General features: G+C 38.4%; 1 protein-coding gene across 2 annotated transcripts in view; it reads right to left on the minus strand.

The window, feature by feature from the left end:
• The window catches only part of abr (ABR activator of RhoGEF and GTPase), a 204,014-nt gene that overhangs the window by 149,778 nt on the left and 36,955 nt on the right, over positions 1–17,281 (minus strand). Inside the window, exon 1 of one of the 2 annotated variants that reach the window (XM_016275539.1) lies at positions 12,671–12,983. The exons of the other annotated variant lie outside the window; for it this stretch is intronic. Coding sequence (XP_016131025.1) covers positions 12,671–12,731 — 61 coding nt within the window. The 5' untranslated portion in view covers positions 12,732–12,983. Of the gene's footprint in view, positions 1–12,670; positions 12,984–17,281 lie in introns of those variants that run through there. 2 annotated transcript variants of the gene reach the window in all.

Here is a 17,281-nt window from a genome sequence, read left to right on the forward strand (position 1 = left end):
TTCCAGCAGTGTATGTTTATATTAGAGCTTTTATCCAATCATATTTCAGCAATCGTGTTGCCAGGGTCAAAGAAATCTGCCTTAAGGCCTTCAGAATCAACAGTGCAGGCGTCTGTTAGCTTAAATCACTGGCAATGAAACCGTTGCTTTAACCAATCAGATTTCAAGTTGGCAACACCAGGGCCATCTAGCTGGCTAACGATAACATCAGCATTTTCTCGTCCTTTGATTGGATGGTCAGCATACTAGCTAGCAAACAGCATCACTGTAAATCATTTTATTAAAACTTAGTAAAGTTTTAAACAGACCAGAGACAAAAGGTCACAGTCGTAAAGTCATACATTTTTGATGAGATCTAAAACCTTCACGTTAACATTGTTGCAGGACCAGCAGCGCTCCCAGCTTCATTATTACTCTGAGTGATGCAATGTCATAGTGAACTTGAAGTTTGGAGGGCTTTTAATTAGAAAGATTTAATTATCCTGATTTCAGGAGTACAAAACATGCCAGGCAATCAAGGGGAAAATGTCAGTTAACATATTAAGCTTGTGACATCAGCCAGAGGTGAAAAACTCTTAAAGAATTCTGCAAACTTGAGTTAGTTCACCCCAAAACAAAAACCTGGCAGAACTTACAGTAAAGAGTAGACAGTGTTCAGAAGTGGCAGTGCCTTAATTGCCTTAAAGTCATTGTGTATCAAACCCATCAGAATGGTTGAAAAATCAGAAAAAAATCAATTTGTGGGAAAACTACATTTGAATTCAGCATGTCATGTCACATCTTACTTCTTGACCTCTCACTACGTTCCCATGAATATAAAGTGGCAAAAGCCAAACAAAAAAAAATAATGTAAAACAGCACAAAGCAAATAAAGCAAAACAACGCTAACAAGTATAACACACATTAACCAACCAAATTGAAGCATTAAAAAACCACACACAAAACAAAAATCAAGCAAACAAAAGCAAAAAAAAAAAAAGATGAGTGGCTGGGGGACTTGGTCAGCCGTATCCACTGAAAAAAATGCAAGTGATCGCGCTGGTGCCTCCATGACCTGCGAAGCGCGCTTTAGCTTCCACTCTCCGCACAAACTATTGGATATAGCGCACATTTATCTAGGTTTAACGTTAAAACATTGTTGTATGCTTGAACTGTTTTATATCTATAGATTTTATTTTAGGCAAGTGGTGATGATTTGAGAAGGCTAAATTGATCAAACATAGGCTCAGCTCACTGTCTGCCGCTGGCCGCTTGGTCGTTACTTTAAAAAACTAAAACTTATATTTAACGACCAAATAATGCTCCAAATGTTTTTCTAAATTAACTTAATAAAAAAACTAAACGAAATATAATCACTTTGCCATTACATACAAAACTGAACTATTTTAATATAGCTGAAACAGTAGTATAAGCTGTTTTGGGAGAAGGGGGAAAAAAGACGGGGTCGGGACTGTAATTCTGATAAGCTGTCGGACAAGGGCCGGGTAGGGCCTCAACTTCATATATTTGAGGCCCATGCAGGGCTCTAGCCTGAACATCTTCAAGTGAGTGGCGGGGCAAACCGAAAGTTGATGCAGAAAGTCTAGCACTCTCCTACCTTCACTGCTGCGACTACTCTTGTTTGTATGCGTTCCTTCGCTGGCATTTCCACATTTCGTTTTTCTCCCTTAATAACAAATGTGTGCATTCTGATGCTCAATTTTACTGAACTAATGGCTGCTGATGACTATTTGAATTGAATTCTGCCAAACTGCGCACTTGTAAGTGTTCGTTAAATGTGTAACGTTAATTACGCGAGTACAGGTCTGCTCATGTCTGAAAATAATATATGAAAAACAAAATTATTTTATATAACAAAAACATTAAAGCTTATATTTGTTTAGTACATTTTTAAATTAATGTAAAAACTAAAATGAATTGTAAAACTGAAAGTTTTTTTTTTAATTGTGTTCAGCAAGGTGGGCCGCATTTGAATTTGTGACGGCCCGCGGGTTGAGAACCACTGCTCTAAGGAATAGTTTCAGCACAGGTTCAAACTTATCTTCACCCCCTGGGCAGCCTCATGGAGTGTTTATGGGAGTACTGGAAGAACCTGTAGTGCTTGACTATTTACCTTTGTACTTCCTTAAAAAATGGAAAGGAAAAAATAGAGGGGTAAAGCAAGTGGGCATGTTGCATAACAACTGCATAAAAGGCTTGTCAGCAATGTTCCTCTAATAGAATGCAGTGCTGTTGTCTGTCAATGCAGGTCAGTCATTACAGACAGACTTCAGAGAACTCTGATGTAAGATACACAGTTCACGACCCAGATGTCTTTTTAAGCATGCTCAAATACCACCAGGTTGAAAAGTAGACATTGCAAGCGGTGTTAGGACAGGAAAACACGCACACAAAAAAATGAGAAAACTGGCTGCCATTTAATTTGCAAAGTGTAACCGTATTGATTTAGAAGGATACAGTTCAAGTCAGTGAACTGCGCTGGCTTGACATGCAGTCATGATTAAGGGGTCTGACAGGTCTTCCACCGGCAGCATTTAATATGGTCATGAATTTCATTTAAAAGACCCGAACATCATCCAGTGAACCCAGTGCAATGGATAGTTTGCAATTCTAATAAGAGTGAATACATCTCCACACGGTTCTCAGGGGAAAGTCAGAGTTGTTTTAGTGTGCGTTATGAAGGCTGTGAGTGTCTTTCTGACAGCAGTTGTACACACACTGGCTGTGTGAATGAAATGACAAATTATCTGAAGCAGAGGTGTTTTTCATGTGCAGGCAAAGTGATTTTGTTTGTATCGTCTCTCATTCTTTATGTATACAGGAAAGAACACACATTAAATCAGTGTCTGTATGGCGCCAGTATACATATTTCCATCTCTGCAGATTACTGACGTGAATCATATCAGTTTGGTACCAAACACAGACACGTCAATCAATCTCTGGCAGTATGAGTGATGAGAGAGCAATGCATGGATGAATGGAGAGCAGAAGTCCTTCAGAAGTCTTTAAGCAGATTTAGTCAAACTGCAAACTTCAAACTCCCTGTTGATTGTGTTTCCTGAAGCTGTGTAACCGACGATGTTCAACGTTTAACCACTCTCAAAAAAACAAGGCATAACCTACTGAAAGAATACATGCGAACACAAACCTGAATTTACATGTATGTCTCATGATTAAAACATGCCTAAAATTTGACAACAGCAAGGAAAAGAGAAAAGGAGGAAGATATTCTTAAAATATTGAAGGGAGATGGGAGAAACCTAGATTTGCATTTCCAGAAGGAAATACCACATCTTCCAAGGCTAAAGTTTTTGTTAATTAAGTTTTTGTTTTGAGGCTCGGGTTCTGCATAAACAAAATAACACATCAGAACTGCTTTACCACTGATGAAGAAGAAAAAGAGAATGAAAAGAAGAAGAAGGTGGTGAACAAAGAAGGAGAAGGTGGAGAAGGAGGAGGAGGAGGAGGAAAAGGTAGGTGAGATGAATGAGGCAATGAAGAATAAGGAGAAGGAAGAGAAGAAGGTTAAGAATAATAAGAAGATGAGAAAGAAGACGAATGGGAAGGAGGAGGAGATGGTGGATGAGAAAGAGGAGAAGAAAAGAAGAAGGAGAACATGAAGATGAATAAAGAGGAGGAAGAGGAGAAGATAAACGAAGAAGAAAAAGATAAGAGGAAAAAGACAAACACAAAGAAAGGCGTGACTAAACATGGAGGGTGTGAGCTGTAATTGTGCCATTGGGGATCTGTGACATTGATCAGTTGTATTCAAAGCAGATTAGTCTGGTCTGGAAAGATGACATCTTTAGAACATGAGCCTGTGGCTCTGATATTAACTTAACAGAATGAAGACAAAGACTGTGATCTCCCCATCAAAGCTTATATTAGCAAGAGCCTCAAAGTTCAAAGCTGAGCAAAAACTCATAGCTACAGATCATTAGATAAGCATCACCGCTACTTGATCAGATTTATGATTTTGACCTAATGGACAATAACACTTTCAACAAAACACTGAAGGAGGGACCAAAGCCATCATCGAGACTTAGAGGTGTATTCTCTTACTAGAATGTAATCACCCAGAACACCCTAGCAACCACTTAGAAACCCCATTTCAACCCCCGAGAACATTAGCAAATACATATCAGTGGTCAATGCATATTATGCCATCAAGAACTTTTAGTCTAGTACAGTTAATGAAAAGTAAAAAAAATGACTGAAATGTGCAAGGCTGGAAACACCTGAAAAGTTGGAAATGATTGGAGATAAAAGAGGAGAGAGGAGAAACCCTGCGGTGAGAGTGCTCCTCATGGCTGCTCTCTTACTAAAGGATGGCCAAGCCTCCTCTCATCATCCTCCTACCCACTTCTTTCTCCACTATTCCTCTTGACTGGCCTGAATGCTTAATCACGCCTCGACTCCCCGGTGGAGTAAAAAGAGGCCAGAGGTCCCATTGGCTGAGCTGTCTGGTGTGTGGTCTGTGATGCTGCGCTCTGATTGGTTAACAATCTGAGGGCAGAGTTAAGAGGTCCCCAGTTACCAGCCAGGAAGGCCAGGGCAGGGCATGTCTTCAACCATGACAACACACACACACACACACACACACACACACACACACGCTCCTTGGTGGACAAAGAACCAAAAGGCATATGAGGCAGGGCTCAGAGATCTAATTATGCATATGTATGATATAAATTGAATGCTTAAACATTTTATATTAAATGAATAAAGCTCAGAACTGCACATAAATCAACAGCCAATTTGTGTCTCTTCAGTCTAAAACTATTTTAACTTCCAATTATATTTTTAAATCAGAGGTTTACTTAATACATTTTCATTGAGATTGAATGTTAATGTAAAACTGCATAAACTGGGTAAGGATTTGTAGTTCCCAGCATGCTCAGTATAGGACTGAATGGAAGACTGAATATTGAAATTAATGCTTTATTTTGTAAGTTTTCATGTATGTGTTTATTTTGTATGTTTTCATGAAACAAGTTCTAATAGACAGTGATAAATATTGTAGATAGAGCTGCATGACACACATCAAATTATTTAAATATTACAAATGTACTGTGTATGCATATCACAGTGGCATACACTAAATTATTGCAACTGAAAGCGACAGAAAGATTTTACTTAAAAAAATTTAATTAATATTTTTCAACTCAAAAATAAAAGTTTATAGTGCATACAATGTAGTTATTTTAATCCATTTTAAATTGTTATTTTGTAAATAAATAAATGGATCAAATCAAACTTACTAATGCTTCCCAATCTCATTTCTGTAAGAAGTTGTGGCGTGACGAATCTGCATTTTGATGGATAATAGCCTATAGTATTTACTGCTTGCCTGTTGCATGGCGTGAATGGATATTCACTGTTTTTACAATGTACAACAACTGCAGAGAAATCTGGACTTAACCAAAATTAAATCAGATGCCGATGCTGATGCCGTGCTTGATGACTCCAGACCAGACCAGTCTCATAAAGGTGATACGCAGGACGCTCCATTTTAGCGGCTGGGTGTTCTACAGTAACATCAGGAAGAGGACCATTTACATCCAAATGTTATTTGATTTACACAAAACAAAACCCCAAAATAGATTTTACAATACAAACTGCTTAATCACCCATTTTCAGTAAGAATTTCTAAATAGGCTATGAAGTGTTTGTGTGCCTGATATTATGCATTAAACTTGAATCATGTCCAGTAGATATCTGTTTTAAAGCAGTGTGTGAGAAATTTACTCCTTTGTTTAAAGGGATAGTTCACCCAAAAATTAAAATTAGCTCATGATTTACTCACACTCAGAGCATCCTAGGCGTATCTGATTTTCCTCTTTCAGACGAACACAATCGCAGTTATATTTAAAATTGTCCTGGCTCTTCCAAGCTGTATAATGGAAGTGAATGGTGCCCCTGTTTTTGAAGCCTAAAAAACTGCATCCATCCATCATAAAACTACTCCACACGGCTCCGGGGTGTTAATAAAGACCTTCTGAAGCAACGGAAAAACGATGCGTTAGTGTAAGAAAAATATAGATTTTTTAAAATGTATAAACTGTAATCTCCAGCTTCCGGTCGCTCAAGCAGGCACGTTTACGAAAAGACTTTCGAGCGTATGACGTAGGTGTAGCGGAAAGGCACAAACGTAAGCTCCGAGGAGAGAGTGACGAGCGTGGAAGCACAGAGGAGAAAGCAAAACAAAACACCTGTCACAAACTAGTACTACAAAACCAGCCAAATTTGTTTGAACTGGAGTTTACCGACCAGGAACTCCGCGAGATGGAGGAGGCTGCAGCGGCGGAACAAACTACAGATGTAGTTCACATGGTTTCCCAGTGCTGTAAACAAAACTTGGTTCTCGCGAGACTACACTCTTCTCCCTGGAGCTTACTCTCGCGAAACTACACTCTTCTCCCCAGAGCTTACGTTGCGCCTTCCAGGTTTCCGCTACGCCTACGTCATACGCTCGAATGTCTTTTCGTAAACGCGCCTGCTTGCGTGACCGGAAGCTGGAGATTACGGTTTATAATTTTTTAAAACTCTATATTTTTCTTACACTAACGCATCGTTTCACTTCAGAAGGCCTTTATTAACACCCCGGAGCCGTGTGGAGTAGTTTTATGATGGATGGATGCAGTTTTTTAGACTTCAAAAACAGGGGCACCATTCACTGCCATTATACAGCTTGTTGGATTCGTCTGAAAGAGGAATGTCAGATACAGGATGCCCTGAGGGTGAGTAGCCTAAATCATGGGCTAATTTTCATTTTTGGGTGAACTATCCCTTTAATAAAAGCCTACTTTGATATTCTGTTGGCAAATGTGTTTATAGTGCATTATTTTCAACATGTTTATATAGTGCATCAAAAATAGACATAGCGCAAGTAATTAATGTGCGATGTATCTGGTTGCCATGACATCCTCACGCGCTTGCTGCTGCTCAATATAATCACAGTAAAAACATGGAGTGTGAATTTGTAAGTTTACTATAGAAAAACTAAAATGTATTTAAAAAGTGTTACTGACCAAATCGACTGGCTTGGTTTGGACCCTCCAAGCTCAAACGTCAAGCTACGCCTATCAAGGCAGATAAAAGAGAACAGACTGTGCACGTGACTTGGGGGTGTGTGTACCTGAATGTTCTTGATGGTAAGTTTTCAGGTTAAAGGTAAAGTTTAACCTAAAGTTTAGGTAACTATATACTGCATTTTTCTTCAATATTATGTAGCCCTAATCGTAGCAACGGCATAAAGTGTCAATCGATAGATATTTTGCTATATCATGTATATTGCGATATATAAATAATTTATATCCACGCAGCACAGTGCTACTTATCGACACATTAAACTAAGAAATATCCATGAATGATGATAAAATAAAGTGTGGGACATTATTAAGCGAAATTCTTTTTACAAAAATGTTACACTTTAAAATATTTTAAAAAAGAAAACAGTTGTACAGTTGTTTTAAATTGTAACAATATTTCACAATTTTCAAAAACTTCTTTAAAAAAAACATAACCCAAAACTTTTGACCAGTATGTATAATTAATCCAGAATATTTCACCAAAATACCAATCAACGATTGTAACATTTACTCATTTTATTGGATGGTTATAATGAATTATTAAAATGTTCCTCTGTGAAAGTGCATGCTGCTGAATAAAATTTTAATGTGGTAAATTTATAAGGATTAATAACAAATTATTATTATTATTATTAATGAAATTGTCTTCCTTGTTTTTGAAACTATATTAGTGTAATAAAAATAAATACTGGAAAAAATCCTGTAAATTAATATTTTATATTCTGCTTCACATCGAGCCTAAAAACTCAACTTAAATACACCTTCTTTCAGACCCCTGACCCCTGCACACCTCTCAAATCACTGTTAAGAGCCTCTCCAGTCAGCAGAATTACACATTCTTTACTGCTTGTTCACACACTTGACAACCAGCTTTAGTACTGCACTTGTGCTCTTGACTAGCTGCTGTAATAAATGCCACTAGCACAGTATGTGCACTTTCTTGCAAGCGGGTTTGCTGAGAAAACGTCCGTAAATGTCAATGTCCCTCCTGTAGTAGGTATGTCTCTCTCTCCCTCTCTTTCTCTCTCTTATGTAACAGAGCTCTTCTAATGCTCATGTACAGTCACGAGAGCAACTGTGCGCAATATTGCTGTGTGCCTCTGAAACTAATTGACACAAAGGGAATTATGACGGGTATTGTGGATTACAGGATGATAAAGATGGTTGTATGATACAGTTTACATTTGAGAGTCCTTTGTGTGCCTTGCTAAGATTATTCTATGGGACTGAATGACACCTAAAATCATGTGGCTTATTGATAAGAGGTGTGCTAGTGCTTTTCTAAGTAAACAAATTAGCAATTTTGACCTTCCAGATGCTAAAACTGCAGAAAAATATAAGGAGTGAATTGAGTAAAATCCAGTGACCAGAACATCCTAGAGACTTAAAGCAATAGTCCACCCAAAAATCTTTTTTTTCACCCTCATGTCATTTAAAACATGTATGATTTTCTTTCTTCTGATGAACACAAAAGAAGGTATTTTGAAGAATGTTAGTGGCCAAACCGTTTTGGTTGCCATTGTCTTAGATTTATATTTTAGATCGTTTGTCAAATTCCATACAATGGAAGTCGATAGGAACCGAAACCGATAAGATATCAAAATTCTTCAAGGGTGAGTAAATGATGACAGAAGTTTCATTTTTGGCTGGACTATCCCTATAAGTGTGGGCTTTTTTCTGCCCGTAAGCAACCACCGACAACAACCTAGAGCAGTTAAGGTATGGTCACGTTTGAGAAATTTCACATAAATTTTGCACGCAAAAAAGGTCTATTGTCTATACTGTCAAGTGTAGCAATGTATGAAGCCCTGCTCTCTCACACAGAAGTCACTTTCAAACCAAGCAGATGTCTGTTGGTCAATGTGGCAAATTTTCATCACCAACTGAACCCAATGTGAAATCTTTGTTGGGAATTTTTCAGTGCAAACTTCCAGACTGTGTAGATTCCTATTGAAATGACTGAATTTCATTGCAAAATTTCACTGAACAACTGTAAATGTGACCACACATTTACAGTGCATTTTGACTCACATTTTCCTCAAATTCTACTGAGTGCTTTTCAAAAAGGGGTTTTTAGTTTATAAAAGGGTTTGATTACAACAAATTACCTTGATTTGTTACTGAAAAGAAAGGAAAAACACCCCCAGAGAGAACGAAAATGGAAAAGAGTGTGTCAGTATCTAACAGCATCACGACTACAGCTCTACAGAGTGCTCAACTCACTCCAGATAACATACGTAGCACCAATATGATAGCTGGGAGACTCTAAAGGAGAGGATTTGAGTGTGAGAATGTGTGTGTGTGTTGAATCCGACACACAACAGGAATTCAAAAAGAGATGCAGATATAAAGGAAGTGACAGAAGGATGGAATATCTCAGTGAGAGAGAATAATCCCACGAGACGCATGTTCTACCAGCCTGATTCAGTCTAACAAATAGAGTTTGACCACAACTGCTGGACCTGAACACACACACACACACACACACACACACTCCACATCAATGTCTGACTAAGTTTGCTGCCTCTCAACCACCCTGAACAGAGGATACCATGACAACAGAGCAGAGAAAGAGTGTAGATGAGGCAGGAGATGATATCAGCGAGGCAAATGGAGAAAATGCTGTGAGGAGGTGGAAGACAGATCCACAGAGATCAACTGAATACATGGCTGTAATAACCAGAATCAATTTACATTCTAGAGACAGACCTGAAATTAACAGATAAACAAACTGATGAAGAGATACATAAATACAACGATGACTAATTAGTTTTATTTTTATGCTTTCATGAGAAAAAAAATCTGGCAACGTGAATTCCCCATTGGCATGTTATGAAAACATCAAATATGATTATATTTGCTGCTGTTAATATACTCTCACTACTATTGATATTAGTCTCTACGGAAACATCACATCATTTGAAATGTACATCCTTTATTAAGCAAGAATGCTTTTTAATATTTAATAATGCCTATAAATTATTAAATGGCTGTACTTTTTTTCTTTTTTAACAAGGCTGTACCTTCAGTGCTGAACAAAAACGGTTCAAACTATAAAAACAGAGGCAAAGTGAACCCCAAAACACTGTTATTGTTACAAAGTAGTTAATGAGTCTTGTTAGTGTATGTTAATGAGTGGTGGGGTAATTTGTTAAAGAGCTCTTGGCTGACAGAGACTGAGGAGGGCTTTGATTTGGGTTTGTGTTTTTAATGGTCTCTTCATTGGTAAGGTCATCAAAACCAGACAAAAGCTGAATGCATCCTGCTGAAGAGATGTTTTACCCCTGTGAGGTAATTTGCCCTGAAAATATCTACATATCAGGCGCTGAAGTCTCTCACTGTTCTCTTGCTCTTTTGTTCTCTTATAATCTCCCTTTCTCTCTCTATTTAAAATAAAAAGATACCAATATTTGTAATCATTTTTTACTGAAATAATCAGTGTTCTTTCTCTACTATGGTGCTCAAAACAGGCAGATGAACACATACCATGAACCATGGTTAGTAAAACAATTCCTGCTCCCTCAGTCCTGAAGCACAGAAGCACTTACATGGTAATATTAGCATGCACTAACCTCTCTCACACACACACACACACACACGTCATGTGAGGGTGTAAATATGGGAGGATGAGGGGTGAAACTAATAACATTTTGTGGGGCGATTGCCCCTTTTCCTGAATTACCAATTATATACATTATCATACAGACCCTCACACACACACACACAGACACACTGTCACTCATGCACAAACACACACAAATCTCATATAATTCAGTGTGAAATTATGGAATGATTAGTGCCTTCCTGGTTAACTCCTCAATGGATTCTCTGTAATGAATGAAATAAGCTCTCCCTCCCTCTCTCTCTCTCACTGCTCCATTACCCCTCCATCCCTGCGTTTCTGCCAGGCTTTCCTCCATTTAACATTCTCTGAAAGCCCTTTATGTAACTCAACCTTACAGCCAGAGCAAATGAACGACAGACTAAACAACCACAACAAGTGCATCTCCTCAGTCCAGCATTACCCACAAACCCCTGCTGACCGCTTCTGCCCACATGACTTCCACCCAGAGATAAAGAGCCCATCTGACTGTAAACAGTCAACACAACATTTGATTATTCATGAGAACAGCATGTACTTTGGGTCTCATACAAACAAATTTTGTATACCAAAGTCAACCATGGAAATTATGTATATTTTTATGTGACCGGAAGTGATAGGAAATGGAAGGATGAGAGGGAAGAGAGAAGAAAAAGAGAAGGTAGACAGAGTGAGGAGAAGACAGGCCTGAGAAAAGGAAAACAATAGGTGACAAATGATAAGAGAAAACAGGGATGAGAGAAGAAAGGGAAAAGTAGTAAGAGAAGAAAAAGAGAAGGTAGAAAAGGGACAGGGATAAGAGATGTGGAAAAAAGGGCAGAAAGATGGGAAAGGGAAGAGAGAAGGAAAAGAGAGGGAAATCAGGGATGATAGTGGGAAGAAAGGGAAAAGAGAAGGAAACATATATAGAAAGATACAACATAAGACAAGGATGCAAGAAGAAAAAAAGGGAGAGATCGACAAGAGAAAACAGGGATGAAAGGAGGAAGAAAGTGAAAAAAGGTGAGAAAGAATGAACAGAGAACGTAGAAATGAATGAGAGAGAGAAAACGGAAACAAAGAAGGAAAAGGAAGTAGAGAGAAGGATGAGAAACAGGGTTATTTTAGCATTATTTATCTTATAATATTTAGTAATATTCTGAATTAGCTTTTATTTTTATGTTTTCCGTTTTTTTAATTTTTTTTAGTACTTTATTAACTAATTTCAGTTAGTTGCCAAGGCAACATTTCTATTCTTTATGTTTCTATTATGTATATTTTCATTTATTTCAGCTTTATTTCAATTACAAAAAAAAATAATTTATTAAAAATACTAATTACTAAAATACTAATTACTAAATACTAATAATAATTTTTAATAGTTTTAGTTAACAATAACAACACCGGAAGGATGACAGGAAAGAAAGAAGGAAAGAAAGAAAGAAAGAAAGAAAGAAAGAAAGAAAGAAAGAAATTAGGTGGTACAAGGAAAACAAGGAAAACGTAAAAAATAAAAGAGGAAATAAATAGAACAGAGGGAAGAGAGAAGGAAAAATGAGGGAACAAAAAATAAAGACGGATCAAAAAGGGAAAAAAGACGGAAGAGAAAGGAAAAAAGACGGAAGAGAAAGGAAAAAGACAGGAAAAAGGAAGACAAGAAAAATTTTAAGAAATCGGAAAAAAGAAGGAATAAAGAGGAATGACTTGTATAGTGAGCTGCACTTTTTACTTACAACAAAAGCACTGAAGTGATACTATAGTACTAGTGACATATTAGTTAACAGGGTAATTTGATATATACCACTGTACTTGTTTAATAAGGCCTGACAGTCATCACAGATCAAACAGTATGTACAAGATGTCTGAGAGCCTCATTCACATACAGATAACAATATTAGCACAGGCAAATTCAGCACAACTCCAATACACACACATACACACACACACACACGCGTGCAGAGATGCTGAAACGAGGACGAAAGAGGCAGTTAGTACATACTGCTGTAGAGCGTGTCTATCCAGGAGAGCCTGGGCAGCTCGCGAGTGCTCAGGTGCTCCATCCCCCCGCCTGTCGTCTCCTCCAGCGCTGCGCCTCCTCCGAACTCTCCCCCGCTCTCTTCACTTTCTCTGTCACTCCCCTTCACTCGCCTGCCACCACTCGCCTGATCTCTCCTTAGTGATTATGAAGGGAGCCAAACATATCTGAGTTTGATATACGAAGCCGCTGTGTGTTGCTGAGGAGAGATCCACGCGTCAGTGTGAGTGTTGGTTTGTACTACGGCACCTCACATGGAAGACAACAGGCTGGAGCCGATCGCTGCTAACGGTTGCTATGGGAAGGGGAGGCACTCCTCCTCCACTCTCTCTCTCGCTCGCTCGCTCACTCACTCACTCAATCCTCTTTTCTTTGATCCATTGCCTCTTTCCTGTTATCTTTCATCCTCTCTTTCTTTTTCATTATCTTATCTCTAATTCTAGCTTTGAGTGCCTAGAAAAGCGCTATATAAATGTAATGAATTTATACTTAGGATTAGGGATTTGAACAAACACTTAACAATAATATTGAAGTTCGTAACTCAATGCCTGACTTTTGGTGAATTTCGATTTTCACTTAGTGGATGATAAAAACAAAACATGTGGAAAAATCCCTAGACTTAAGATGTGGCTATTAAGTGAATTCTTGTTGAAATGTCATGGTCCATTGTCTATAGTCAATAGTGCAGTGATATATGTAGACAGTCAAACCAAGCAGAATTCTGTTGGTTAATGCAGTCAACTTGAACTTGTTGCAAAATCTGTGTGGGGTAATCTTTTGCCTTTATCCAATATTCCTGATTACATTCATTCTTAAAATTCACTGAAAAACTATACATAAGTCCAAACCTGTACAATGAAGTCACCAAGTCATATCTGGAGACCAGAATATCATAGAGACTTAAAGGGATAGTTAATTCAAAAATAAAAATCCTGCAATAATTTACTCACCCTCATGCCATTCCAAACCTGTATGACTTTCTTTCATCTGCAGAACCTGAAAGATGTTTTGAAAAAAAAAACCAAACCATTTTGGTGACCACTGAGTTCAATAGTATCAAAAAAAAAAAAAAAACACTGGCACAATTCTCAAAATATATATTTTTTATGTTCCACATAAGAAAGAAAGTCATGCAGGTTTGGAACAACATGAGGATGAGTAAATAATGATGACTTTTTGATTTATGGGTGAACTATCTCTTTAAGAGTGGGCTGTTTTGACTTGGGCCAGTATGCAAACACCTAACAACCTCCCAGAACACCATAGCAACCACAATGATATAATTCATTCAAATGCCTCTTCTTCTCAGGCTCTACACTTCTCTGTTCGCTCTCTCTCTGAGCAGCTCTGACATTAAGAATCCTCCACAGGGATTTGGGGCAATGTGGCAACAACCCCCTCCTCTCCAAAAAACACAGAGCACATGTCAGGGCTGGGCAATAAAATAAATAAATAAAAAAATAATAAAAAATATATATATATTATGATTATTGTAATATTTATAACGTTACTTATTTATCACTGCAAATATATTCTGAATATTGAATATATTGCTCAGTGTGTGTGTTTATGCGTTTTGAAGAGAGAGCAGGAATGCTAAACCAGAGCCGCTAACCTCAGGAGAGGAACGAAAACACTGAACTCTGGAGGAGAGGAGATGGATGGAGAAACACATACAGCAGGAGGCTGGTCCAAAAACATGAAAGAATGAGGGATGCAGATAGATGGAAGGAGTGAGGGAAGAATCCACTGAGGAGTGTGTAAGGTCTGGAGAAGATGGGCCATGTCAAATCTCTCTCTGTCGCTTCCTGTGGCAGCTCATCATCTCTTCTCACTGGTCCTGGAGAGGCTGATGATGCTCATGTTGAGCTCATGCTGTGTGAGATATGCATAAGGACGCCCATCTCACACTGGCACTCTCTATATACCAGATACATCCATACAAATGTAGGATACGAAAGTATGGCAGATGTAATGTGATTCCCATGTGTCCAGGGTGTCATACAGCATATGGATCAAAAGGAGAAACTGTCTATTATTATTATTGAATAATGCATTTGTATTATTTGCATATTTTTTATGCATTTCAAGCTTAATATCAAAATAAGTCTAACAGCATGAAAAATAATGTGTTGTGACATTCAGTCATGTGGTGAGGCAGTATGTTTTTTCTGCCATGTCACACAGCATTAATCCATCATGACATAGTACACAGATTATAACTGCACTGTACTTTAGCAATAACATCAAATGAAACCAAGTTATCAGTTATGTTTCATATGATGCGATTGCAAGTTTTCCTTTCTCTTTGGAGTGTTACAAGCTGATTGTGCATAGATAAGATCCCTAAAACTGCTGCTAAAGAGCGAATACATAAGGGATAATGCACGGCTTGCTGTACATTGAACAATTTTAATGCACGACGTGAAGGCGAGAACCACCTGACGCGAAGCTACAGCTCGTTAGCTCCGCATTCTGCCCGCTTCAGATCAGAAAGAGATGAAATAGTGCGGTAAGATCAAATTTATTTTAATTAATTAATTAATAATAATTAGCTACTTGAATTAATATAGAGAGAGAGAGAGAGAGAGATAGAGGGGTGGTCACATCACAGTGGAGTCAGCTGTCTTAACCGTGGCTTGTGTACTGCAAACACATACCAGCTTCATCAGCTCTGTTCCCCTTTCGGGCTTGAACTGATGTTAAACCTAATTGATTATACTGATTGGACTTGATTAGGAAAGCCACACACCTGTCTATACAGTGGGGGAAAAAAGAATTTAGTCAGCCACCAATTGTGCACGTTCTCCCACTTAAAAAGATGAGAGAGGCCTGTAATTTTCATCTTAGGTATACCTCAACTATGAGAGACAAAATGAGAAAAAAAAATCCAGAGAATCACATTGTAGGATTTTTAAAGAATTTATTTGCAAATTATGGTGGAAAATAAGTATTTGGTCAATAACAAAATTTCATCTCAATACTTTGTTATATACCCTTTGTTGGCAATGACAGAGGTCAAACGTTTTCTGTAAGTCTTCACAAGGTTTTCACACACTGTTGCTGGTATTTTGGCCCATTCCTCCATGCAGATCTCCTCTAGAGCAGTAATGTTTTGGGGCTGTCGCTGGGCAACACGGATTTTCAACTCCCTCCAAAGATTTTCTATGGGGTTGAGATCTGGAGACTGGCTAGGCCACTCCAGGACCTTGAAATGCTTCTTACGAAGCCCCTCCTTCGTTGCCCGGGCGGTGTGTTTTGGATCATTGTCATGCTGAAAGACCCAGCCATGTTTCATCTTCAATGCCCTTGCTGATGGAAGGAGGTTTTCACTCAAAATCTCATGATACATGGCCCCATTCATTCTTTCGTTTACACGGATCAGTCGTCCTGGTCCCTTTGCAGAAAAACAGCCCCAAAGCATGATGTTTCCACCCCCATGCTTCACAGTAGGTATGGTGTTCTTTGGATGCAACTCAGCATTCTTTCTCCTCAAGTTGAGTTTTTACCAAAAAGTTCTATTTTGGTTTCATCTGTCCATATGACATTCTCCCAATCCTCTTCTGGATCATCCAAATGCTCTCTAGCAAACTTCAGACGGGCCTGGACATGTGCTGGCTTAAGCAGGGGGACACGTCTGGCACTGCAGGATTTGAGTCCCTGGCGGCGCAGTGTGTTACTGATGGTAGCCTTTGTTACTTTGGTCCCAGCTCTCTGCAGGTCATTCGCTAGGTCCCCCCGTGTGGTTCTGGGATTTTTACTCCCAGTTCTTGTGATCATTTTGACCCCATGGGGTGAGATCTTGCGTGGAGCCCCTGATCGAGGGGGATTATCAGTGGTCTTGTATGTCTTCCATTTTCTCATAATTGCTCCCACAGTTGATTTCTTCACACCAAGCTGCTTACCTATTGCAGATTCAGTCTTCCCAGCCTGGTGCAGGTCTACAATTTTGTTTCTGGTGTCCTTTGACAGCTCTTTGGTCTTGGCCATGGTGGAGTTTGGAGTGTGACTGTTTGAGGTTGTGGACAGGTGTCTTTTATACTGATAACAAGTTCAAACAGATGCCATTAATACAGGTAACAAGTGGAGGACAGAAGAGCCTCTTAAAGAAGAAGTTACAGGTCTGTGAGAGCCAGAAATCTTGCTTGTTTGTAGGTAACCAAATACTTATTTTACCGAGGAATTTACCAATTAATTCTTTAAAAATCCTACAATGTGATTTTCTGGATTTTTTTTTCTCATTTTGTCTCTCATCTCTCATAGTTGAGGTATACCAATGATGAAAATTACAGGCCTCTCTCATCTTTTTAAGTGGGAGAACTTGCACAATTGGTGGCTGACTAAATACTTTTTTTCCCCACTGTATTCTATTACACCAAATACACAAAATAATTATCTTTAAAAAAGCATCATATGACCCCTTTAAATAACCTGTTAAATAACGTCCAGGTATCTACATAAATATTGTTATTTTCCCCCTTCTATTTTCAGTTTTTTTAATACTGTCACTACAAACACCATATGTTTCATTGCAAAAGAAAGAAAGAAAGAAAGAAAGAAAGAAAGAAAGAAAGA

This window comes from Sinocyclocheilus grahami, unplaced genomic scaffold (assembly GCF_001515645.1).
Source record: "Sinocyclocheilus grahami isolate Dianchi unplaced genomic scaffold, SAMN03320097.WGS_v1.1 scaffold95.1, whole genome shotgun sequence".
NCBI lineage: Eukaryota > Metazoa > Chordata > Actinopteri > Cypriniformes > Cyprinidae > Sinocyclocheilus > Sinocyclocheilus grahami.